The 25879-nt window shown below is 40.2% G+C and overlaps 1 protein-coding gene across 1 annotated transcript in view; it reads left to right on the top strand.

Annotated features, from left to right (window-relative positions):
* The first annotated feature begins 1555 nt into the window (after positions 1-1555).
* The window catches only part of LOC147529246 (protein phosphatase 1G-like), a 40105-nt gene continuing 15781 nt past the window's right edge, over positions 1556-25879 (top strand). Inside the window, 2 exon segments of the mRNA XM_086625917.1 lie at positions 1556-1803; positions 25667-25746. Of these exon segments, the coding sequence (XP_086482043.1) occupies positions 1556-1803; positions 25667-25746 (328 nt within the window).

Here is a 25879-nt window from a genome sequence, read left to right as displayed (position 1 = left end):
AGCTTAATTTCCTGCTAGCGTGTTTCCACTTTGTAATTTCTCCTATTTGTAACTTTTTCAAAAACATCTTGTTTTTCCAGCATCTTACTGGAATCAAGTTTATTGTATCAAATAAAACTTGATTTTTTCTTATTTCTAGCAGGCCAAACTCATCTCTAGCTGAGTTATACTGTAATTAAATGTCTTACTTTGCATCTCAAAGCTTCAAAAATGTTTCTTTGTACTATCGCTTGTAAGAAGATCTTCCATCATTCCAGTTGAGTCTTATTTTTGTAGCTCTTAGGTGAAAACAGAATTCCAAACCAGCAGTTGCCCTAAAAACCTTTTCTTGTGGATTTACAGATATCATCCTATGGTCTCCTTCTCACCCCTCAGCTGATTGTCTTCGTAGAGGTAGGAAAACGTTAAACCAGCTCTAGAAAATGTTGAGTGAGATAACCGGTTTAGACTGAAGTTTTGAAGCTTCTTCAGCCTGCTGAGATCCCTCGAAATATTTTAAAGTTCATTGGTCACTTTAATGTCAAACAGCAAATTTCAGCCTACTTATGGTGGCATTTGCTTTCAATAGGTACTTCGTGCATCGCTCTAAACCGTAGACCTCTGATGTCTGGGATGCACAGGCTGGAAACTCATGACTCAGGCAGCTCATTGTGTATGTAACGCTGGCGGTTCTTTCTTTCCCAGATAAACACTGTTTCTAAGTCCAAGAACGCCCAGATGCAAGTGAGGTAGCTAAAGCCTGTGATGTCTCTGACTCCGGGGGTTGTTCTTACAGAGCAACACGGATTCTACAGTAAAATGCAACATCTAGATAGTACAATAGATTTGAAGTGTAATGTTGTTTGTGCCGACTTATCGTTAGTCTCATTTTTACCAGCTTGCAGTGCTTGGGAGGAGGGATGATACAAGCAGTTTTGTTTCTAAAGGAGCAGGTGATTTGAGGTCTACTTTGCTTTATAAAAATCTTGATCTCATTTGTAATAAAATTAGTTTGAGTGCAGTTTGGGTCAGCTGAGATGTGCCTTCATGAGAGTGTTGTATCTACATTGGTTTCCTTAGTCCAATGTTACTTTTAATACGTTGGCGTGGTAGTTGGATTTTGTATTTCATTTTTTTCACAGTGCTTTGTACTCAATGCATCAAAAGCAACCCACAGGTTCACTCTTACAATGTTGAAATGTGAAGGGAAGTGCCAGAAAACTAGAGGTTTTCATGTGATAACCTCCGCTGTGAGTGATCAATTTCTTATTCATCTCTTTATTAAGACCTTTTGCAGTTCTTTTCTGAAGTTCTAATTCTTTTTATTTTTCCCCTGTACTACAGTATCTTCCCATTCTGCTGAAGAACAACATGATTGTAGTATTCTCTGCAGCTACAGAGTATGGGTTAAATTATGTTCTTTACTGTGAATTAAAGGAAGGACGTAAGGAGAGTCTGGTTTTACACTTCTTCACGCTTTTAGTATGAGTACACTTTCAGTTTTTACGCAGGCATGAAGGTCTTGTCAAATACAGGTTCAATAAGGTGTTTGTTTTAATACTTGCTTACTCGGTCCATGTGCCCATACTTTGGATATGGCTGCTCAGCAGCTCTGTCACCCATGTTTGATATGCCGGCTGTCCTGGGAAAACGCAAGTTGCCACAGCCATGGGAAGGAACGGGGAAGTCATCTGTCCACCTCTTTGCTGGACAAGTAAATGTGGATGCAGAAAGTTCTCATTCCTGTCAGAGCAAAGTGCGAGCTTTCCTTGGGGTTTTCCAGGAGGTGGTGTACTGCTCAGGGAATACTATCAGTTTCCAGAGGTCAGCTTGCTTAAAGATTCTTCAACTATCAAGAAAATACTTCTTTTTTACCTGCTTATGCCGTTAGATTATGAGCCACCCATCCTGCTGTTGCAGGCCAGCAGGCATGCCTGTAAGATAGTCCCAGCAAGGTGATGTTTCCCAAAGAAGTTTCTTTGAAACACAAAATCAAAGACTCGTCATCCTGAGAAACAGCTCCCCTAGCAACTTGACAAACCTTGAAAAAACTACTGCTTCTCATTTTATTTTACAGCCTCCCTATCTTTCCTTTAAGACACTTATAAAAATCTGAGACACCCATGAGAAATCACAGTATCATTTGGAAGGAGTCAACAAAATTACTTATTGTTATATTCAATTCTAAATCTCCAACATGGCAAACTTTTTACTGCCTAGAAAAGGGACGAGATTTTGAGAGCAGGAACTATGTATGTCTTGTGTAAAACGTTTGTATTTTACACTGTTATTCTGCAAATGTGAGCTCGTGTGTGGAAGCATGAGAGGAACTGACACAGAAAAGGGTCTGCATTTCTGGGGTTTTCATGGTTATCAAGGCATCGCAGTTCCCCATCATTGCTCCAGGTATGTTCTTTATCCCTAACTATTTTTTTATTCTAAAGCATATCTTAAATATTAATGCTGACACAACTAGAGACGCTAACTTACATTAACTCAGAGATCATTATGGAGAGCAAGGCTTAGTTATGACAGAAGTTGTTTCTGGACTGGCGAGATGTCTACCTCACCTGTTTCCCAAATTCCTGCTTGATGTCAAATGAAGCACTCGGTAATTTCCTGCGACACACAGGGCCATCAGCTCTGGTGTTGGGAGCGGACACTCATCCTGCTCAGCCAGCCCTGAAAAGGTGGGGAAGGCACCCCTCAAACCACCTGGGGAGCAGAGTCCGAGCTGTCACCTCTGCCTCACAGTCAGTACCCATCCATACGCCTTTCAAGAAAGTATAAAGTTAGTTTTCATAGTAGGAAAAAAATATATTGTCCAAGTATATAAACAGGTAGATAGGAAAATAACCTTGTGGTAGAATTTAGTCAAAATGAAATGTTTACAGTTAGATTAGAATCTCCTGTAGTAAAGATGGTTTGAAAACTATTAGACCATTCCTTGTCAGGGAGCGGGTCAATGAATTTAAGAAGACTTATGGCCAGTTCCTGCCAGTTCAAATTATGCTACTACAATAGAGCAGATAGCCTATTTTTTCCTTTCCTCCTATGTGTAAGCTGATGGTGGATGGGATGGATGTTGTTTTGGTAGCTATTGATTGCGCAGTTTCTTTGTGCACCTCAGGTTTCAATAGTGACCATCTGAAAGCAATGATTAAACATCACTTAAATATGCTATGTAATTTAAAGCTCTCCTGCCTTCTTTTGTACACTTCTATTTCATCCTTGACAGTTTTCAGGATCAAATCACATTTGAAGAGGTTGAACAGCAAAGCTGACAAAAAATAACATAAAAATAATCCACTGAAATATGTCCATCTGAGACAAGATCAGCTGTGAGTGCTTATTGAGACACTTGGCAGTGCTTTAACTGTTTTAATAATCAATGCCTTTAATTTCTCCTTAATACTTTGAAAAGTGGATTGAATTGCTTTCCCCATTGATTGTGCTGTTTCTTTTAACCACTCCTTTTTATGATTAAATTGAAGTTTGAGAATCTAGATACCAATCCAGCAAAGCACATAAACTGTGACTAGTCTGATTAGAATAACTGGAATTTTTTACATGCTTAAATTTAAGCACATGTGAAGGCATAGGTGCAGTACTGCCTACATGAAAAGGGATAAATAAGGTGAATATGGAGAAACAAAAGAATATAAACAACTCTTGTGAAAAATGAAAGGTTAGTTTAAAAACAATACTTATGTAAACTTGATTGTTTACTTACTTGTTGTAGGCACAATTGGTAAAGCAGTGACAAGTTTTTAAGTCTAACAATGTTAAAACACACCACTAGTTTGTCCTTTTGTTCAGTTCATGTTTGTTTCCCAGATTTCTGCTTTCCTGACATTGTGGTTCCAGGTAGATGAGATTGTGAGATTTGTTTCGGTTTTCTAATGAAACCGTTTTTTTTTGGGTTGGAATATGCAATGCTGTTCACACTTTAAAAAAAATCCGATGTTTCATGAAACTGGATTGGTTTCCCTAAATTTCATGTTAAAAGTTAGGAAAATGTTATATAGAAACTGCCCTCCCACCAGTGAGCGCTTGCTTGATGGAGTTACCTTTGGCAAATTTCAAAATATTTCACATAAAGGAGTTTAATCCTTTGAAATACCCTGTGCGTTGTCTTTCACACATCATTCCTTGAGATTCTCCTTCATCCCACCTGCTTTCAGCGGCACTTTGCATTTTTTATAGAAACAGAAGGCAGATTTTTCATTAGCACTGTGAGGTATGATACCTTCCTTGGCTTTTAATTAGGTTTTCATAAAGCAAGTATGTTTTCCAGGCTCCAAGATTTTTAACTGAGGCAGATTTTAGTGATATTTGATTTATGTGTATTAAACGATATTTTAATACGTACAAATGAGTGTCCATAAGCCTAGGTGTTGTCTGAGTAAATATCGTGTCGCCAAGATCCTTGAAGTTTTAATTACGGTCTTCCTGATGTCTGACGGCTTTTAGTCCAGTGTGATACTTAGCTTGACTCTTTTAAACAAACTAAAACTTACAGCACTTTTAAGTCTCTATTGGACAGTCGGGATATAGCTGTAAATAGCTATATATCCTTAATTTGTCTCCTTATCTGCTTTTATTTCATACAGACTTTGAAACTCTATTACTGAATGACTACACTGTTCAAAGGAAAGAAGCCTCAAACAAAGACATGATTTGTATGGAAGGTGCTATAGAAAATAAAGCTGCATTGTAGTTGCTTCCAAAAATCAATGCGTCATCACATTAAAAAACGACTCCTCTGCCAGAATAGATTGTTTTTGCTTTGCGGGATGTGAAAATGCTATTTTATTCTTTGATCTTGAAAAATCTTTTTTTCAGCACAGGAAATGAATGCTTCCACCTTTATGAAGTTTCTTTAGCTCATGATTGTATAACTATGAAGAGTTATCAATGACAAGACATGGCAATCTGGCCTTCACTACTCAAATAAAATAATCATTCCAGTCTCAGAGGGTAGGCAAGTCCATCATTGCCTTCCTTTGAGGCATCTGTTCATCCTGAGTGTCATACAGAGCATAGTAGGAAAGCACAGGTTTTCAAAGACACAAATTTTGTTCCCCGGCAGGTGGGTGTGAATCCTGATGGAATTGGACCTGGGAAGTAAAGCAGATTTTTGAATCAAAATGTTTGATAGTTCCTGGTAGTTGTGCTGAAATCAGCCTATCTAGGATTAGATTACCACAGAATGAGCATTCTGTGTGTGTTTATAAATATGCACTTCCATAGTCTTTTCATGTTGGATTTTCTTGTCTCTTCCCACAAAATGTAAAGTCTCTTATGTTCAAGCTTCCGTTTATTCTAGAACCGCCAACTCTTGCACACACTGTCATCTCATTTCTTAAGGCACTTAAGCCAGTACTTAACTTTGTGTCCAAAGATTTTAACTTGAAATAGTCGAGTACAGTGCTGAAAAAGGCTGTATTCTTTTTGAATCATGGCCAGTTATACAAATGTGCTATTTTATTGTTCAGGTTCTCATGCTAAGGTATTTGTAAAATAAAACAGTAAAGCAACAAAACACAGACTTTTATGGTGATGGTTAGAGTATTGTGCCTGCTGGTTTTCTGTAAATTCCTTCTTCCTTCTCCTTGTTTTGCAGAGATCAGAGGAAAGTATAATATTAACTTCAATAAACCTTGATCCCTCATTGTATCTTTACTTTTCTCCTTCTTAATGTATCTTATTACCTGAGCGTTTTGACTAACACGCTCCTGTTTCCATGCTATGCACTCCCCATTTCAGATGAGAAGTGTCCGTGCTTTATTTCTTCTTTATTGGAAGAGATCTGGGGCTCTCATTTATAAACACGTCAATGATATGGTTTCAGAAGAGTCAGGGGGATCAGGTGTTTATATCTGTGTTGACACCCTGTCTTATATATATCACTAATTCATAGGAATATTATCCATTATATGAATTACAGTGTAATGGGAGCTGGATTGAGCACTCTAAAGTTAAGATCTCACCTGGCTTACTGTAGGCTTTCAGTGTGATACTGAACAAATCGCTTCATGTCTCAATGTCTTGGCTTTCCGTTCATGATAAAGGGATGATGGCAGTATTTCCTTTTTTTCAATTCTTTCTGTTTTCAGTGTGATCTTTTAACAGAGGAACTTTTTTGCATATGTGTGTTAGGTTACATAACAGATGCTAGGAGCAGACTTGGACCCTGCTGGCACTACTGGTAATGCGAAGTTTTGTGATGCCTTGTCATTTAACATCCTGCATGCTTTCAGGGAGATTGTGACTGAACTGTTTAAGACAGACAAGGATGCTTTCATGTAGTTTGGGAAGTTACGGGCAACTTTTCTCTCCTTGGAAGCTCATGTTTCTTTTCTGTATTCTCAGTCCCTAGTTAGCATAGTTTCTTCAGTGTTTATGCCACCCTAAATGTCTGTAATAATCGTTCATCTTGCAGCAATCTAAAGATGACATGATACATACCAGAAAGAGGAATATTTAATACATTCACAGTGTTTATCTGGAGCAGGCATTCAGTGGAGAGACTGAAGTAGGTGGCCAATAGGGCAATCTTACAGAATATAGAAAGGCAGGCATTTTCTGGAAATTGGTTATGTCCCACATAGCTACATCATTTTATAGAGAGCTCACCTTCAGAATTATTCTTCAAGAGTCATCTTTACCCATGCAAATGTGGTCTGCAGAGGCTCTACAGTGACTGAGGAATCAAAGGAGGCAATAATTCTTGTGAGTGTTGCTTCGTTGGCCATTTCTAGAATTACAAGTGTGTGTCCCAGAAGTGGTTAAAGGGTGAAAATAATGTTAAATTTAAATGAACTTTAAAGAGCATTAGTCAATCAAATGTTAACGTTACCTCCATACATTTGAAAAGGAGTAGAGGGTAATCAGGGTGTTGCATTACAAACATTCCTGTATCAGTATTGTACTATTTCTTTTATATTGTTTTTTTTTTTCCCTGTCGGGACCATTAAAACATTCAAATCTGAATTTCTGTAAACTGTCCCGTCTCCTTAGTTGTCTACATCTGTAACTAAAACCTAATGTAATTACAGTAATTTGGACATCGTACCCGGAAAATCATGTAAATCATCATTAAAAATGGTTGAAATATGAACTTATTTTTTACTCTAACCTGAGGAAGTTTGTCAGAAAGCTGTTAGGCTTGACAGGAAAGTAGAAAGAACGGCTGAGTAATTGACAGGATCCATTTAATCCCATTTGTCCATGAATTTTATTTTCCCAGGGCAAGAGCTATAGTCTGCATTGTCATGCAAGGAGAAAGTTTTGGTGTACGCCGTACGTTACCTGGTCTTTACAAGTGATCAAGCGTAGGAGCAGACTTCTGGCTACGTTTGCATTGCTCTCCATTTTATTATTTTTTTGTCTTTAATGGAGTTTGGTTTTGTAGATAATTTTGTTTAAAACGCTGACAAGGAAAGTGGAAATGTTTCACTCTGCACTCCGATTGCGCATGCTGTAGTTTGGGAAATAGCTTCCATCCACTGGGAAGGCTTCAAATGGAGGCAGGGCACTTTATGCCAGATACGCCATAGTCAGACGCAGAGCATGGGACTGCAGTACAGGTCCAAACCTGTGGAGGGGCCTGGCAGCACCCCACAAGTCTCCCGTGCACGTACGTACCCCAACAGCACCTTCTCGCCATGCAGCCTTTTCCTCTGCAAATCGATGTTTCCATCTGTGTTTCAAGCTGTGTTTCCACCAGCTTACACATGGATTTGTTTTGGAAAATCCCTGTTAACTTCAGTTGAATTTTACACTTCTTAATAATAAAAAAAAAAAAAGTAATATTAGTAGTAAAATACCTGTTGTGAATCCACCAGTGAACAGGGTAAAGCCGCTCTGACGATCTAAAGAGCATGCAGCAGTGACTGAGTGGGTGCTCTCTGCTGCTTCCAGCCAATTGAATTAATTAGCTAAACGGATTTGAGAGATCCATCCCTTGTCCTGCAGGCTCTGTCCTTCCTGGCAAACACCTCAAGACAAATGACAGTTGTGCACATCGTGGTGTCTAATTTCTGGCGGAAAGCGCTGCTCTGTGCCTTGTTTCTGTGGCTGCGCATGAGGCGTGAGGCTGGACGGGATCTCACACGGGATCACTGGGGCTGTTTACCTGCTTTTGGGGAGGATCAAGCATACCTCTCCTCGTCTGGATGGATGTTTGTCTCAACTGCTCCCATCGCTTCTGGTGACAGCGTTACATGTAATACCTGTAGATAACCTGCTGCTTGGCTGATGGTCCGCATGTTAGAAAGCTTTTCTCCGCAGCTGCGTAATGTTGGGGCTGTTCAGCCTGGAGAAGAGAAGGCTCCGGGGTGATCTTACTGCAGCCTTCCAGTACCTAAAGAGGGCCTACAGGAAAGCCGGAGAGGGATTTTTTACGAGGGTATGCAGTGACAGGACAAGGGGTAATGACTTTAAACTGAAAGAGGGAAGATTTACATTAGATATAAGGAAGAAATTTTTTACATTGAGGGTGGTGAGGCACTGGCACAGGTTGCCCAGAGAAGTTGTGGATGCACCATCCCTGGAAGTGTTCAAGGTCAGGCTGGATGAGGCTTTGAGCAACCTGGTGTAGTGGAGGGTGTCCCTGCCCATGGTAGGGGGGTTGGAACTAGATGATCTTAGAGGTGCCTTCCAACCCTAACCATTCCGTGATTCTATGATAATAAGTCTTGTCTTCCACATGATGGACATGGAGAACAGCTAGTTACCATCCTCTTCTCATAACAAACTTTTACATATTTTAAATACGTTATCATGTCTTCTAGTCTTTGCTTTTTCTAGACTAAACAATCTAATTCTTTCAACCTTCCCTTATTCTACATCTGTTACCATGTTTTGTGGCTTTTACCTGGACTCCCTCCAACTGTCTCCTTCCTCCGACAGCCTGGTAGGCAGAGCTGGATGCAATAATGCAGTCAGTGCCTTGCCGCTGCTGGTAGGGGAAGAATAATTACTTGATTTGCCTACAGTATTACTATGAATATATATCAGGCTGCCTTTTTCTACAACTGGTTATCATTCTGATTTATAATTTGCTTACAGACCGCTATAGCTCGCCTGCAGATCCTTTTTGCAGTACTGTTGCCTAGCAAGTCTCCTTTCTACATTCATGCACTTGAATTATCCTTCTATGGTAATTTGAACTTCTCTTTGTGGATTTAATGTATTAATTTCAGAACATTTATCCAAACTACAGTGATCATGGTGAATTCTGATCCAATCTTGTAAACTGCTTGCAACCTCACCCAGTTTTAAATCACATCAGATTTGTAAAAATTCATTTTTTATCAGAATTACAACTAGCTTGTTTTGAGAAACCTGATGAAAGGTCTTTGTCTGATTGTGCCCACCTCTCTGGTAAGCAAGCAGCAGTTATGTTGTAGGATATAGTCAAACTTTGCTGTGCTCGTCACCGTGCTGACATGCGATGACCCAAAGTGACTGACATTTCAGCCACCAAAGGTAACACTCAGATGCTAAATTAGCTCCAGGTGACAGCAGCAGTATTCTCTCAGGCGGAGCTTATTTTGAACTAGCGAGGTTGTTCTACACTGCATTTCTTTTTATAACACATTTGCAGATTTTTTTTCTTACTATTTTGTATTCTTTCTTGTCCCTGTGTCTGCATGGTGAATTCTTTCCAGTTCTCCCAACATAATAAGCCATGTATCTTTATTAATACCTTTTAAATTACTCCTTTGGGGCTTTAAGGTACTTAAATATTTTCTGATATAGCATACTGCTCGCTTAGTGGGTTAATTTGATGCTGTGCTTTTACCGATGTGCTCCTGTAAACTTGTCTTCTCATCTGAACTCTTCCCCTTGGGATGGCCTTTGCCATAGGGCGTCCTGGATTAGTCCCTGCAGCTGCTTTCCCTGAGCTCCCCGAGCATTTATCTGCTCTTCCTTTGCTAGGAATCATATAATCTCTCATTTTATAATCGCTTTCATTTGATTTTCTTTTCATCACCAAATTCTTAACAGTTCTACAAAACGAAAGTTAAAGCTAGAACACTACCCCCTGTGCAATGTCTTTTCTCACTTTACGGCCTGCCAGATTATTTCTTCAGCAAATACCTGAGTATCTTTTTCTTCAGGAGAAATAAAAGAGGTGTTTATGACTAAACTTTGTATGTATTCTAATTTTGAAAGCCTTTTGAGGTTTTGTATGCTTTCGTGGAGGAGTTCTTCCATCCAAGAAGCCAACAGAAGACTCTTTCGGAGGTTGTCTTCACTCCTTGAAGTAGCCAGGGAAATATTTTTATAAGCTAGTAATCTAATCCTTTCTGCAAAGCAATTGCAACTAAAAAACACAGCCTGCTCTGATCTTGGAAGCCTAACATTGTTTTAAAATGTATTCTGTGGCTTTTAAAAAAACATGTGGAAGAAACTTCTTGAAGAAACTACAAGGTGTTCCGTGCCTCATCGGTATAATGGCAATCACAAAGAGATGAGGTATAACCAGCTACGACCTTACCCTTGTGACAGGCGGTCAACACGCAGCATAATAAAAATAATCTTCCCTGAGCAGCGAACAAAGCAGAGCTAAGTCCGACAGGGACTTCTACAACCTGCATGAGTGTTAAAAAAGAGGTGAGAAGATAAATCCTGTGTTGGTAGAACACCCAATGAGAGCATTGGTCTCAGAGTGAAAACTTTATGGTTGATCTGTCTCTTATGAGCCAAACTGCAACCCTACATCTGCAGCCTTTTTTTCCTTTAGGAAAGGATGTATGCGGTTCAGCTGTTTGAGCTTGTTTCTTGTTTTCTTTCTTTAAAAAAATCATAGAATCATAGAATCATAGAATGGTTTGGGTTGGAAGAGACCTCAAAGATCATCTACTTCCAACCCCCCTACCATGGGCAGGGACACCCTCCACTACACCAGGTTGCTCAAAGCCTCATCCAACCTGGCCTTGAACACTTCCAGGGATGGGGCAGCCACAACTTCTCTGGGCAACCTGTGCCAGTGCCTCACCACCCTCAGAGTGAAAAATTTCGTTCTTATATCCAATCTAAAACTACCCTCTTTCAGTTTAAATCCATTGCCCCTTGTCCTATCACTACATACCCTTGCAAAAAGTCCCTCTCCAGCTTTCCTGTAGGCCCTCCTTAAGTACTGGAAGGCTGCTATAAGATTGAGCTGTTGACCACAACTCTTTGAGTGCGATCATCCAGCCAATTCCTTATCCACCAAGTAGTCCATCTGTCAAATCCATGTCTCTCCAGTTTAGAGACAAGGATGTTGTGTGGGACAGTATCAAATGCTTTGGATAAATCCAGGTGGAGGATGTCAGTTGCTCTTCCCTTATCCATCAGTGCTGTAACCTCATCATAGAAAGCCACCAAATTAGTCAGGCAGGATTTGCCCTTAGTGAAGCCATGTTGGCTGTCACAAATCACCCCCTTGTTTTCCATGTGCCTTAGCATAGTCGCCAGGAGGAGCTGCTCCATGATCTTGCCAGGCACAGAGGTGAGACTGACTAGCCTGTAGTTCCCTGGGTCTTCTTTTTTTCCCTTTTAAAGATGGGGCCTATGTTTCCCCTTTTCCAGTCAGTTCTGTAATAGTTTCTTCAGACCTCTGTAAATGGATAACAAATAGCCACATTTTAGTTAAACCAGAACTTTCTTTATAGCCATTTCTTACCCTGTATCAGTGCTATTTCAGTAGCTCTGTAGGTAACAGCAGAATTTTTCTTTCTTCAGAGGCTCCAAATATTAGAAATATTTTAGGGGAGTGGTTTTGGATTCAGTTTGTATTCGTACTGATAGGTTATATATCATGGGTATTATATAATGCCTGTAATTTAAGAGTCCACAAAGAAAACAAAACATTTATTATGTTCTCAAGCATTTCCAGGGAGTGAATAACTATGATTAACTGAATAGCCATTAGCTACCACTATTACTCTGCTCAAATTCAGCTGAAATAGCATTTCTTTAATGGCAAAAATATTTGGCAGCACTGCACTCACAAAAAAAAAAAAACCAAACAACTTTACAAATGACGTTTTTGGAAAGTCCTCTACATTCTTAGGAATCTCCAAAGAAGTTGTATTTAAAGGTACCAGACTCAGTTTTCCTAGGCTGAAACTGCTTAAGGAATATAAGAAGTATATTTTTACATGAATATTCTATTTCACCAATCTTATGCCCACATACGTAGGTATTCAATAATTAAAGTAGCTGTGAGGATAAAGTTTTCTTTGGATTGATTAAGTCTTCTTACTCAATTATCTCCATTATACTGCACATATTTACTTCTGGTCAGATGTCTTTGTTCTCCGTGGTACATATGTTTTTTCAACTATTTATATCACTGCAGAAACATGTTGTACAATTAGAGAAAAAATATATACTGGTTCATTTTATAATAACAGAATTAGAAATGAAATACTGATAGCAAGATTTTTCTATTAGTGGTATGAGCCAAAGAGCACAACCTAGCAGTTGATAAGTTAATTACCATTTTTTTACTTCTGTTTTTCTTTTTAAATACTATTTTTGCATTGAGATAGATTATTCTTTTTAGTACATCGTAAAAACCTTCTATTGCAATGCCTCGGTTCACGTACTTTGCTTACAGTAAAGGAATTTTCCTTTGAGGTGAATTTTTGTTCAAAAGAAGAAACAGAATATGTCTTCAAGATAAAATTAAAATCTTCAGATTATTGTTGAATTTAATATTCCTGACAGTTTAATCTGATTAGAAAGCAACTATCCTCTGAAGTTTCTTTGTCTTCCTCTGCCTCAAACAACTTATTAATATATTTTCATGCTTTGCATAATGTCAGATCTCTTCAGAAATGCTGGTGGTAATTACAGTAGGAAAAGATCATAGTAATTAGCAAGAATATTTCTGGTTTAAATCCTTGGTGAACAGGAATTCTATGGATTTGGCTATGTTGCTCTCTGGAGATCCTTGGCATCCAAAGCAGGCTGCGTTCATCCACTGACTGGAGCTGATGGATAACTATCTGTAGATTGGGTGGTCTGTGGTGGAGCTGAGGAACAAAGACTCTAGCTCTAGATTGTCTTTTTTAGGAAAAAATATTGTCTCTGCACAACTAAAGTTGAATTTTACTTTAATTTTCCCATTTATTGAGAAAATAGTGCCTACTGACAATAGTATGTTTGAAAAAGCTAAAGATTTTTAAGGACCTAATATTGAATGCCTGACAACTTTGGAACTTCACAAGATTTTAGAAGTAGGCATGGGCAAAGGGGATCATTTTAAAAGCAGTGGTATCAAGCGAATGTAACTACCATTGTTTAAAAACAGATTGAAGTCTTTGTTTGTGAGAGTTAATAGAGAAGAATAGTGGTGATAGAGATGTTTCTGTGTTGACATGAGAAGTGCCTGGGTCTCTATTTTAGAAGAGAGAGGTGGGCTCAGTAGCTGGTAAAATAATAAATTTTCTTGTCTTCTCCGTTAAGATTTCTTTTGGTTCTTGCAGTAGCGTGAATAATACTGCTTACTTAAGTATTTTGCTAATTATCATAATTATTTACAGAACTATTTCAGTTGGTTTTTATTAAGAAGGATATTAAAGATTAGTCTTTTTTTTTTTCCAAAAGAGCTAGATTTAGGCATTCTAAAATGTAATATGAGTGAATGTGGAAACAAAAGCTATTGAACAGTTCATCCAGTTAAACCTCCAGTATGGATTTAATAGTAAGTCACTGAGAGACCATAGCTGGCATAATAGCAGCCAATAGTTTTCAACAGGTGCAAGATCCTTGCCTACACCCTGAAGATGTGTCTTCCCATAATGATTATCTGAGACATTTTTTTATATGTTGTGGAATTTGACTGGAATAACTAAAGTGGATGCTCGGTAACACCAATGTAGATTCAATCAGTGTTTTTAGAATTTGCAGGGAGATAACTGGCTAGAAAATGGAGTTAATGATCTGAAAGAAAATGACCTACAGGAAGAGTATCTTCTGCTTATTTAATGCTGGACAGATCTGCCTTCAATACAGAGACATTTATAGAATAACAAGAACATGGGAGTAAGAGGCATTCTGTTTACATATTTATAAATTTTAATGAAAGGTGCCAATATATTTTTAGTGCCAGGCCCAACAAGATAAAAGTCAGCACTGGAATTATTGGCTTTCTGATCAATAGCAGCAAAGCTCACAGAGAAACCACAAGTAATGACAGATGAATCTATGATTCTATGATTCTATGATGACTTGTACCTAAACCAAAATTATTTAAGGCATTAATTAAAGCTAAATATAAATAAATACATTTAGATGTAGACTGATATTTTCAAGCAATTTTGAGGATCTTCAAGAGAAGCTCTATGTTTCAAGGTTCATCTTTCATGGCTATTCATGCTTTCCTAATTCACCAGAGAGGCAATTCCTGCACTGCAGCTATTGGAAATGCTATTTCCACTGCAGAGTGGGACCTGTGAAGGGCACGAGGGAAGGAAGCTGATGCTCTCCACTCCGTGGCTAAACCCAGGGAGAAGACACAATTCTTAGACAGCAAAAGGGCATGTAGACACAGCAGACTCATTCTGCAGATTGGCAAAACCCTAGTGGGCAACTGCAGATGGGTACCTTTCATCCAAAGGAGATGCTGAAAGACTCGGATGAAATTTAGTACAAATATAAAGTCAGGCATTTAAAGAAATAAATACAGTTTCTGCAATTGCTTTTTGGAGACAGTAAAATGAGGGAAAACCAAAGTATGTTTATTAGTTGTGAGATGTCTCTGAGCCATTGGCATAATATAGCTGTGTAAATAACAGGTAAAATGTTATCTTGGGACATATCAGGCAAGGTGTCTCCAGTAAAGTCGGTGAAATCATCAGTGCCTTAATCATAGAATCATAGAATTGTTTAGGTTGGAAAAAGACCTTTAAGATCATTGAGTCCAACCATAAACCTAACACTGACAAGTGCACCACTAAACCATGTCCCTCAGCACCACATTTGCACATCTTTTAAATACCTCCAGGGATGGTGACTCCACCGCTTCCCTGGACAGCCTGTTCCAATGCTTCACAACCCTTTCAGTGAAGAATTTTTTCCTAATATCCAATTTAAACCTCCTCTGGTGCAACTTGAGGCCATTTCCTCTCATCCAGTTACTTGTTACTTGGAAAAGGAGACTGACACCCACGTAGCTATAACCTCCTTTCTGGTAGTTGTAGAGAGTGGTAAGGTCTCCCCACAGCCTCCTTTTCTCCAGGCTAAGCAACACCAGTCCCCTCAGCCATTCCTCATAAGGCTTATTCTTCAGACCCTTCACCAGCTCCATTGTCCTTCTCTGGACATGCTCCAGCACCTCAATGTCTTTCTTGTAGTGAGGGGCCCAAAACTGAACACAGGATTCGAGGTGTGGCCTCACCAGTGCTGAGTACAGGGGGACAATCACTTTCCTAGTCCTGCTGGCCACACTATTTCTGATACAAGCCAGGATGCTATTGGCCTTCTTGGCCACCTGGGCACACTGCTGGCTCATATTCAGCTGGCTGTTGACCAACACATCCAGGTCCTTTTCTGCTGGGCAGTTTTCCAGCCACTCTTCCTCAATTCTGTAGCGTTGCATGGGGTTGTAGTGACCCAAGTACAGGACCCAGCCCTTAGCCTTATTGAACTTCATACAGTTGACCTCAGCCCATCAATCCAGCCTGTCCAGATCTCTCTGTAGAGCCTTCCTACCCTCAAGCAGATCAACTCTCCCACTCAATTTGGTGTTGTCTGCAAACTTACTGAGAGTGTACTTGATCCTCTCATCCACATCATTGATAAAGACATCAAACAGAACTGGCCCAATACTGAGCCCTGGGGAACACCACTTGTGATCAGCCATCAACTGGATTGAACTTCATTCACCACAACCCTTTGGGCCAAGCCATCCAGCCAACTTTTTACCCAGCAAAGCATACGCCCATCCAAGTCATGAGCAGCCAGTTTCTCGTATAGAAGGCAGTGGGAAACAGTGTCAAAGGCTTTCCTAAAGTCTAGGTAGACAAAATCCACAGCCTTTCCCTTATCAACTAAGCAAAACACCTTGTCATGGAAGGAGATGAGGTTCGTCAAGTAGGACCTGCCTTTCATAAACCTATGCTGACTGGGCTTGATCACCTCATTGTCCTGTGTGTGCTGTATGATGGTGCTCAAGATGATCGGCTCCATAACCTTCCCTGGCACTGAGGTCAGACTGATAAGCTTGTAGTTTCTTGGATCCTCCTTCTGGCCCTTCTTGTAGATGAATGTCACATTTGTTAACCTCCAGTCAACTGAGACCTCCTCGGTTAGCCAGGACTGCTGATAAATGATAGAAAGTGGCTTGGTGAGCACTTCTGCCAGCTCCCTCAGTACCCTTGGGTGGATCCCATCTGGCTCCATAGACTTGTGTGTGTCTAAATGGAGTAGCAGGTTGCTAACCATTTCCCCTTGGATTATGTGGGCTTCGTTCTGTTCCCCGTCCCTGTCTTCCAACTCAGGGGCTGGGTACCCAGAGAACAACTGGTCTTACTATTAAAAACTGAGGCAAAGAAGGCGTTAAGTACCTCAGCCTTTTCCTCATCCTTTGTTTCCCCCTGCATCCAATAAAGGATGGAGATTCTGCTTAGCTCTCCTTTTGTTGCTAATGTATTTATAGAAACATTTTTTATTGTCCTTTATGGCAGTAGCCAGATTAAGTTCTAATTGGGCTTTGGCCCTTCTAATTTTCTCCCTGCATAACCTCACAACATCATTGTAGTCCTCCTGAGTAGCCTGCTCCCTCTTCCAAAGGTCATAAACTCTCCTTTTGTTCCTGAGTTCCAGCCAAAGCTCTCTGTTCAGCCAGTCCAGTCTTCTTCCCTGCCAGATTGTTTTTCAGCACAGAGGGACAGCCTTTAACATTTCCTGTGCCTTTAACATTTCCTTCTTGAAGAATGTCCCGCCTTCCTGGACTCCTTTGCCCTTCATGACTGCCTCCCAAGGGTCTCTGTCAACCAGTCTCCTAAATAGGCTTTCGTAAGCTAAAGTAGGTAGGTCTCATCACTCATGTTCAAGAAAGATTAAATCAAACTGGAAGAGGCTCAGGAGCAAGCTGGGGAAAGAATAGGAAAACTAAGAGGTAAGACGATGCTAACAGATGTTGACTTAACCTGGCAGAGGGAAGCGTGGGAAAGAGACTGTGATCACAGTCTCTCTAACTGCCTTCAAGTAGTGCACACCAAAAAAACCAGACACAAATCTCAGGGATATAAATTGGTCATGAATAAATGTAAGCTGGAAATTAGAAAAAAAGATCTAGGCATCAGAGCAATTAATTTCTGGAACAGTATGCAAAAAGATGTTAAAACGGAAAAAAAAAATCCCACCAATTTTTAGGATAGAGCTTAGCCAGTTAAAGGAAAGGAACAGGAGGAGCCTGCATGCTGATCTCTTTCTCCTCTTCCCCTACTTTATACCCCTCCTATTCCACGTGGCAAAGGACTATGGACAGTTTTGTATTCTCCTCAAATCACCTTCAGGAACCAGACGCTCATAGATATTCAGTGAGGCAGGACACAAAGGTAAAAAAGCAAGAAGACACATCAGCTGTGAGAGAGAAGAAAAATCTAGGTTTGTTGGTTGTCTCGGGGTCTCCGCAAGCCATCGGTGTGATACAGCCCTGACAAACTCTCAAGAAAGCCCTGAGAGCTTTAAGTCCATTTCAGGGTAGGGATACTGGTTTGGTTTTCAGCTTGTTTCCTCCACATTGTTGGAAGCCCAGCCATCAGTTAGTGCTTTGAGAGCGCGCTGCCCTGTGCTACAGGAAAACAATTTATTAGCTGATTCCTCCTGATATTCAGCGATTGTGCAATGACTTTTTTATCTACTTTGTCCCAGTGCAACCAGTTACAGGAACACACCAGCCCCACCACTGAGAGACAGCAGCACCCGACGTGCCTGTGGGGCGAGAAGTGCCGACGGTGAGCGTTCCCCCTCCCCGCTGGCTCACTCCAAGGGAAGGCAGCAGTTTGGGACAAATTACATTTGCCTGGACCTTGGCAGCAAACCGCTCCTTAAATCAGTCACAGCCACCCGTAGGCTGCCCCGGCTCCTGCAAGGCGAAGAAGTCCAGCTTAGTTTAAGGCTTATCCCACAGGATCGATGCAGCACGGGAGCAGTCGTGCCATTGGCTCCCGCTCTCCCAGGGGACACGTGGCTGTGGGGTGGGGATGCTCTCGCCGTGTATACCAGCTCTTGGCACCACCCGACTCTGTAAGCCCGTCCTCACTGCTTTGGCACAGCGCAAAAGGGTTCGCTTGAACTGCCCCTGCTGTCTTTATGGATATGACTTTTCCTTTAAGCAAACCAGAAGCATCCCCGCAGTCAAACCCAGCTGAGGAGAAGTTAAGGCTGCTCTTCATTAACACCTTGAAGTGTTGTTTGCAGTTTCCAGCTCACACCTCCTGCCATACTGCAGCCACCCCAGTGAGCACTGTTTGGCTTGAATGTAGATGAAGTGTTCTAGCAAGTATGTCACGAGTTGGCTCGTGATCAAGATTCAGTCACATGACTGTGTAGACATACACCAAAGTGAACATAAATCTTTGTCTCCCTCATGGCAAGGCAGAGCAGGATAACTGCTTCAGCCTGCAGAGTTGGAAGACGGCAGATTTGGATGTTTCTTGTCTTTGCACATTCAAAAATTGTGGCTCCAGAAATTACGAGACTGGCTTTAAAATCTTGAAATCTTAAAATTAAGACTCTGGAAATGCCTTTGATTTTGCTTTCTGTTTTTCTCAGCTTCTTCTGAGCCTGTCAGCACCCATCACATTTTGCACCTTTTCTTCGCATCTATGAGCATACAAAAATAAACTAACATGAAAACTCAGATTCTTACATGAGCAGCTCTCTTTAGAAAGAGAAGATTTACAGAAAAATATCATGTCATTGAGGTCACGAGAAACTCTCCAGAGCTGGCAACACTGGATTTGATAAAGCCAAAGACTGAGTTTGGCTGGAGTTTGCACAGCTGCAATGAGGATATAGTTTGAATTACAGAATTCTTGCTGAAGGAAGATATGTATGAAGTGAAAAAAAACAGGCATAGAATACCTGAAAGGAGGGGAAGAAAGTGAAGAGGTCAGAGGTGGCTCAAGTTGTTGGCTTATGCAATGCAGTACTTGCATTTTCAGTCACATGGCAGGGAAACAGCTGCAAGACTGTGAAATTCCCCCTCCAGCACAGAACACACACACTCCCATAAAAAGTCACTGGGTCCCAGCCTGTATTTTGGAGGACTGGCAACTGGATTATCACTTGGTACCCTAATCGGGTCTTAACTGCAGAATGCAGTGTGCCACTGAACTGTTCATTTCTAACTGATATCACATACACCACCATATTCAATGCAGAAAAGCTTTTAAAGTTAAGCAGAATTTTAAATCATATAAGATTTTTTCTAATGATTTTTGATTGTTTAAAAGAATAGTATATACTATTATTTCAGTCTAGTCTAGGATTTTCTCATCTTTTAAACTGTTTCATGTGATTGTTATACTGGCAGATCCTTGTTAGTTTTAAAAGATATTTCTGAATAAATCCTTTACAAGTTTAGAGATTTCGTTATCCATTGTAATTAAATGTAATTTGAATTTAGCACATTGCAGCTTCCCTTTATCCTTATATCTCTGATCTCTTTATGGTATTAAGACTGTTAGATATATTCTAATACTTCAGCTTAATGTTTACCTGTCAATTTGTTTAAAAAAAATAACTATAAGAATCTTTTTATGTATAGGTACAGAAATAGTACAGCAATTCAGATATTGAACATTGCTACTCTTTTTTTCCAAAAAAAAAACACCTCTCATGGCTGCTCTTGCTGCTTGTGTTAGGCACTTAGGTGAGCGTGGGACAAATTCTCCTCCCATCATTGACTGGCTCTAGATAACTCTGGCTGGGTACGTGACATTTATCATGGGTTTGCTTGCCTAAACAGTGTCTAGTGCCATTAAAGATGTGCTGATGGTTCTCGTGCTAATGAGTGAGGAAAGCTTTAGGGCATCTGAAAAGGCACTAGACACCTAGGCATAGATAACTGAGTTCCATCCTTGAGTACTCAGCCCAGGTGAGCTGAGTGCCCACCCCCCCCCACCCCGTTCCACACGACTGGAGTGGCTCCCCTACGCATTCTTTGAGGCGTAAGAAGAGATTTTCTGCACATTGGAACTGCATCTCTGTGTGCAACTTCAGCCACTGCAGAAAAGCAGCAGTCACTCAGGAAAAAAATTCACTGGATGTTTCAAAAACATGCAGCAGTATTATACAAGGTGTTTGGACCACTGTAGAATTTCTGCAGAGGAACTGTCCGTATTTCCAGCCTAGATAGTTGCAGGTCACAGTAATATCAACCCATCCACTTTGTCTCTTTTGCCCACAGATGGGGTGCACCTCTGATGTCATGTGCCCTTGGGCCTGTGAGATGTGTCCTTCTGTGGTGGCAGAACCCACCCAGTGCCAACAGACGAATGCCTCTCTCTCCTCTTCCATCGTTTTCCCTAAAGGGGTATCATCAGAGACTTGTTTCTGGTTTGGGAAACTCACTCAGGTGACCTCATACACAGTTTTCAGTGGTCTTGGAGCAATGAAGCAGTATCCTATCCACGTGTTAGAGCTCAGGGCTCTTCACAGCACATGCAGCCCATTCCCATATCATAGTCAAGGTCTGCGTAACCACCAGAGACGGGACAGTTCCACTACCGAGAGAGACGGTGCAGTCCCCCTCGCCTCGCTTCCTCTGCCAGGTGATGACTGTGCCATGATGCCAGTGCACAGAAAGGGTTCATCTCTGAGCAGTTCAACTTTCCTTGCCTGCAAAGCAGACCAGCTGAGCAGATTTCATTTCTGGATCACAAAAAGAGCAATGATGATCTTTTAAGAGAGAAGTTGCCATGACACGTACATCTTTCCATGTCAACAGGGTGTCAGCTCATCTGCTCCTGAGTGAGCTACTTCCAGGGTTTGCTCTCAACTGTGTTTCTGACTGAGCAGTCTGTCTGTCTTTCTCTTTCATTGTTAGCAAAAGTCTTGATGCCAGGAAAGGTCAGAAATCCTAGCCCTGACTCTGACAAAAAGACAAAGGTAATTTTGGTATCTGGATGTCTACGATTCTGGGTGAAGTCTGTTACATCTTTATAATTTAAAATCCATAGAGCTGTTCTCAGAGAGATGCAGGCATCTGGTTTAGCTTAGCCTCAGGAATTCTGACTTCCTGTAATGAGCAAGTTTTTGGTGGGAATCATTCTCTGCCTTGTCGGTCAGACAGCAAGCTATATGGTATGAGCGGTCCTGGGTCAGGCTGGCTCACCCATCCTTCCTTGTCCTGTTTCCTTCTTTTCCACTGGAGAAAGTAGAAAGTATTTGTGTGTACTCTTTATGCTGCTGTCTCTCTGTAACCACATATTTTTCAGAGGAAAGTCAGTCTCTCTCTTTTCACTGGAAATCTAATGGGGTATATCACTAAATATCAAATCAAATTTCTCATTAATTGAAGGTGAGCTTTGTGTTGTATTTACCAACTGGTTTGTATTTCAGCTTCTGCTGGCTTCCAATCTTCCAGTCCAGAACTGAAAATACAGTATTGTACATCACTGGAAAGGAACTGGGAGCTCTGTCTCTGCCTCAAGAAGCAAGTTATTTCGCTTTTCTAAGTTGCTTGGATAGCATAAACAGAATATAGCATAGAGTGAGAAGTACAAAGATCTGCCAAATAACCAAAATTAGATAAGAAGAGTGATCTGTGTCTCCTATATTTATGGAATTGGCTTCTATCTCCATAAAGATTAATGTATATTGTAATATTGTCTTTGAAAGGCTCAGTGTGACCCATCCTGTTGATGTTTGCAGTCCTTGTTCAGTATGTTTCTGATCAAGAACTTATGCAAGATAAATAGTAAGCAGTAATTTTGCAGAGTGGAGTTTTGTGAAGCTGTGCAACTGATTTATTTCCAAAGGAGGTATTGTAGTGGTATGTCTTTATTGCCTTCTCGGTGGAGGTTTCCACTAACAAAGCTCAATTTTAAGAGGCTATGAAAAACTTCCATTAAGCCTAAATTGAACAATATTCCAGTAGAGCACATACTTCATAAAAGTAGCTATATGGGTGTAAAATCAGTTGACCGCAAGACTGTGTTCTCACTTGAAATCTTTTCTCCATAATGCTTTCATTTTCGAAGTATATACAATGCTTCATTTTAAAAGATATTTCCTAGTATTATCTGCTTTATTTGAACAAGACTGTACAGCAAAATATTTCAGTTGTTATTATTCTCATGTGTGCTAGGGAAACTGGGCTAGAATAAATTATAATTCTTTAAATGCATAAATGATTTGGAAACCATACACAGAGAGTAGGTCTCAATGATAGACCACTAAGTGCAGTTCTGCAAGTGTTTTTCCTTGTTCTGGTACTATTCAGTATTCTCATTGACAGCTTAGATGAAAGGTTAGAAAGTACACTTAATAAATTCATAGAGGAGAACAAGCGTGTTGGAAGCAAGGCAATTGAAAATGACCTTGATAAAGTAGCGGAGTAGCCTAGAAAATACCAACTTTCCAGCAGTTAAATTAGAACAAATGCAGAACTGTACATACAGCTCGACATAATCGGCTGCACATAAACTCAGATGGGAAACAACTGGCCAAGCAGCAGTTCTGCAGAAAAGACCTAGCGACACAATGATCCCAAGCTGAACATGCACCAGTGATGTCATGCTACTGCAAACAAGGCCAGCGCTATTGTGGGCTACAGGAAGGGGAGTAACTAAGCATAAAATGCAATTATTTTGCACTACTCAGCACAGATAAGGCCTCAGCGGAAGAACTTTACCCACTTGCAGGAACTGCGACTCAGGTAGGATTCAACAAGCAAGCAAACTGGGCTCAAACATCTAAAACATATGGTCCTTCAAGGACAGGTTGAAGGGTTGCTTAGTCTAGAGATGAGAAGAAGAAAGGAAGACATGATAGCAGCCTTCGTATGGCTCCAATGGGTGACTCTAAAGAGGAAGGGATTTAGCTGCCATGTATGCTGTCGGTACAGGAAAGCAGTAATAGACTTAGATCTCCACGGGATGATTTAGTATAAGCATCAGGAAAAAACTTTAAGTGGCAAGGAAAAGTAGAGCCCTGGAATAGGTTGTTTAGGGGGAAATAATGGAAACTTCAGCCTTGCAGATGTTTAAAAATAGGTTAGACAAAGACAGGCAGGCATGGCATAGGTCAGGGATGGGTGAAGCGATCGCTCAAATTACCTTCTAGCCCTATTCCTTTAGTGATTTCTATCTATGTGAAAATTATAAGGATAATAATTACACATGCAAAAAGTGTTTTGGATATCTCCACAAAATTCCAGAGTATGTAATAAAAAAAATAATATTAGTTCTGGAATTTATTGCATGACTTCTGCATTTACATTAGAATGAAGCAATTACACTTTTTCTAATTTTGCCCATCTTGGTATTGATAGGAAATTACTAGAGTCGGCTTTGTGAATGGTCTTTGTGAAATAAATAGGTGAACATAGTCAGATACCTGTGGTAGGATACAAAACACTTAGTTCTAGCCATGAGGAAGTTTGGTCTTTAGTCTGCTTATAGTCATGGAAAAAAGATGGACACCTTTTAGAGATTACCTAAGGAGTGAGTGAATCACCCTCCAGAGGTAGCTCTGCCTCTCCTACCTATTCTGTAGCAAATATATAGTAAAAGTATATTCTTGTTCTTTCCTTTTCTCAGCCTGTAATACTAAAAGTTTGGTTTCCTGAGAACCAAAGTGCCTGCACTTCACAGAAGACTGTATGGAAAAATTATAAGTGGCAGGAAATCAGAGTAGATAATCTAGTAATCTTTTCTGGCCCTCGGTTCTATGAAGCTCATTCAGTGAGTCATTTATGAGGGATTTGTAGTTATGATTAATAGCTGTTATCAATACATAATGGACGTGACCAATATGTGTTAGAGATAGTTCTACACCAAACTTACATAAGCCACTTATTAATCTGTTGCATTCTTACTCGTTAATTATTTATTAATGCTCTAAATTGTTTACACTGTACCTTGTGTACAGTGTGTGTGAGAGACAGTACAGCACTTTCAGCCAGAAAATCTGCTATAAAAACCTCTTCTTTACAGAGATAATATTTTAATGAAGATTTTAAAGTACTAAGCTACTGGACACTGAAAGAGAAAATTAATAATGTTTTTAAACTGATTATATGTTTAATCCTGGATAATATTTTAGGAACCATGCAGTATAAGACACCTTTCTCCCTCATAAGCATCCTGTGGCTAACGGAGAGACTGTAAACTTTATCCTAAATCTGTTATTTATGAAACATTTGCTATTGCATGGTAAAAAAAAAAAAAAAAATGTCTCATTTACAGGGCTTTTTAAAAATTGGAATTATGCTCCCGCAATCGGTGATGACTACTTATTGTTCCTTTTGTCAACAGGCAAGACGAAGGAGGTTCTGGCAGCTTACCGTGTCCCGGGCTCTGCAGAGCTAAACGAGAAGTGCGCCCATGTTCTAGCGTGCATCACATCGCATCTTGGGTCTGAAGTGCCAGAAGGATCCCAGCGCTGCAGACTGAGACGGCTCTGAGCACCTCAGTACCCCGTTTCTGACAGAACCCAGGGATGGCAAACTTACATACCAGTATTACCTGTCTGGGACAGGTTTAATTTTATAAATTAAAACCATAAACTCTATGAGTTTCTATACCATATTTGTGCTGTTGAGGATGATCTGCTCAGATGAACAGTTTTGCATCCATCGGAGAGACAGGTTCTTCTGCTGGACCAGAAGATGACAGTGAACTGTATATTGTAATTAATACCATTTGTAGCATCTCCTAGTTCAAATAATTGAAGAACAGATTGTAAGAAAATCCTGTAGAGAATAAGATATGCTTTGTTTCAATCAACAAATTTTAAAAAATGTTTTGTTTTTTTAAAAATAACCACTTTTACATAACACTATGTGTCCAGTCTATGTGCAGCTCCTCACTGTGGCTGTCTGTATTCCAGAGATGATGAATACCTTGTGAGGCACCTGAACCTTTTCAGATTTGTGATGAATCCTTAAATTATGAGTGTATCATGAAAACCTAGAAGGGAAAAGTTCCAGGGCTTTTATTTGACTCGATGTCTTCAGTTACTTCCTGTTAGTGTCTGGAAAGGAGGAGGAAAGGGGAGGAAGTAGAAATGAAATACAAAAAAATACATTGCATTTCTTTTTTGGCATATGCATCCATAGGAATGTGTGTTTGATCTAATAGCCAAGGGGAAAGAAACAGCAAAGTTAGCTGAGCCCTCACGTGAAAGGTCTGCATTTTCAGGCAGTATTTGCTAATTGTCTCTTGAATAGCTATAGAAAAGAAGGAACATGTATATGCCCCACTGTATGTGAGAAAAGGACATACTTGCCATTCCTTTATTTATTTTTGCTCTTTCAAAAATTAAAGTGCCAGTTATTTGGAATGCTGTAGTCTGTGGTCTCTTTACATTTGTTTAGTGAGATCCTTTCAGCAAGATCGTTCCCATTACGGTGTAACTGCATGGTGACCACAGCTTTGGGCCTGTATAATAAAGATCTAAATTCGAAATTTTGTTTCTCATCATTTTCTCTACTTTTATGTTGTAGCTGCAAGTCTTTAATTGGAATCCAGCTTATTGCTGATCACTGTTTAGAAGAAGATATGGCAAAAAATGTTAGAGAGGAAGGTATTTGTATGGTTGGACCTTGTTCTCCTTTGTACCATTATTTACAACAGGTGAAAGGGCAGAGGGATGCAAAATGTTAGCAAATCAATAGTGATGCTTAAATTCCGTTTGCACACACACGAGGCCTCAGGGC

Source organism: Tauraco erythrolophus, chromosome 2 (genome assembly GCF_009769465.1).
Source record: "Tauraco erythrolophus isolate bTauEry1 chromosome 2, bTauEry1.pri, whole genome shotgun sequence".
NCBI lineage: Eukaryota > Metazoa > Chordata > Aves > Musophagiformes > Musophagidae > Tauraco > Tauraco erythrolophus.
The sequence above is the reverse complement of the archived record's forward strand: the minus strand, read 5'-3'. Positions and strand labels throughout refer to the sequence as shown.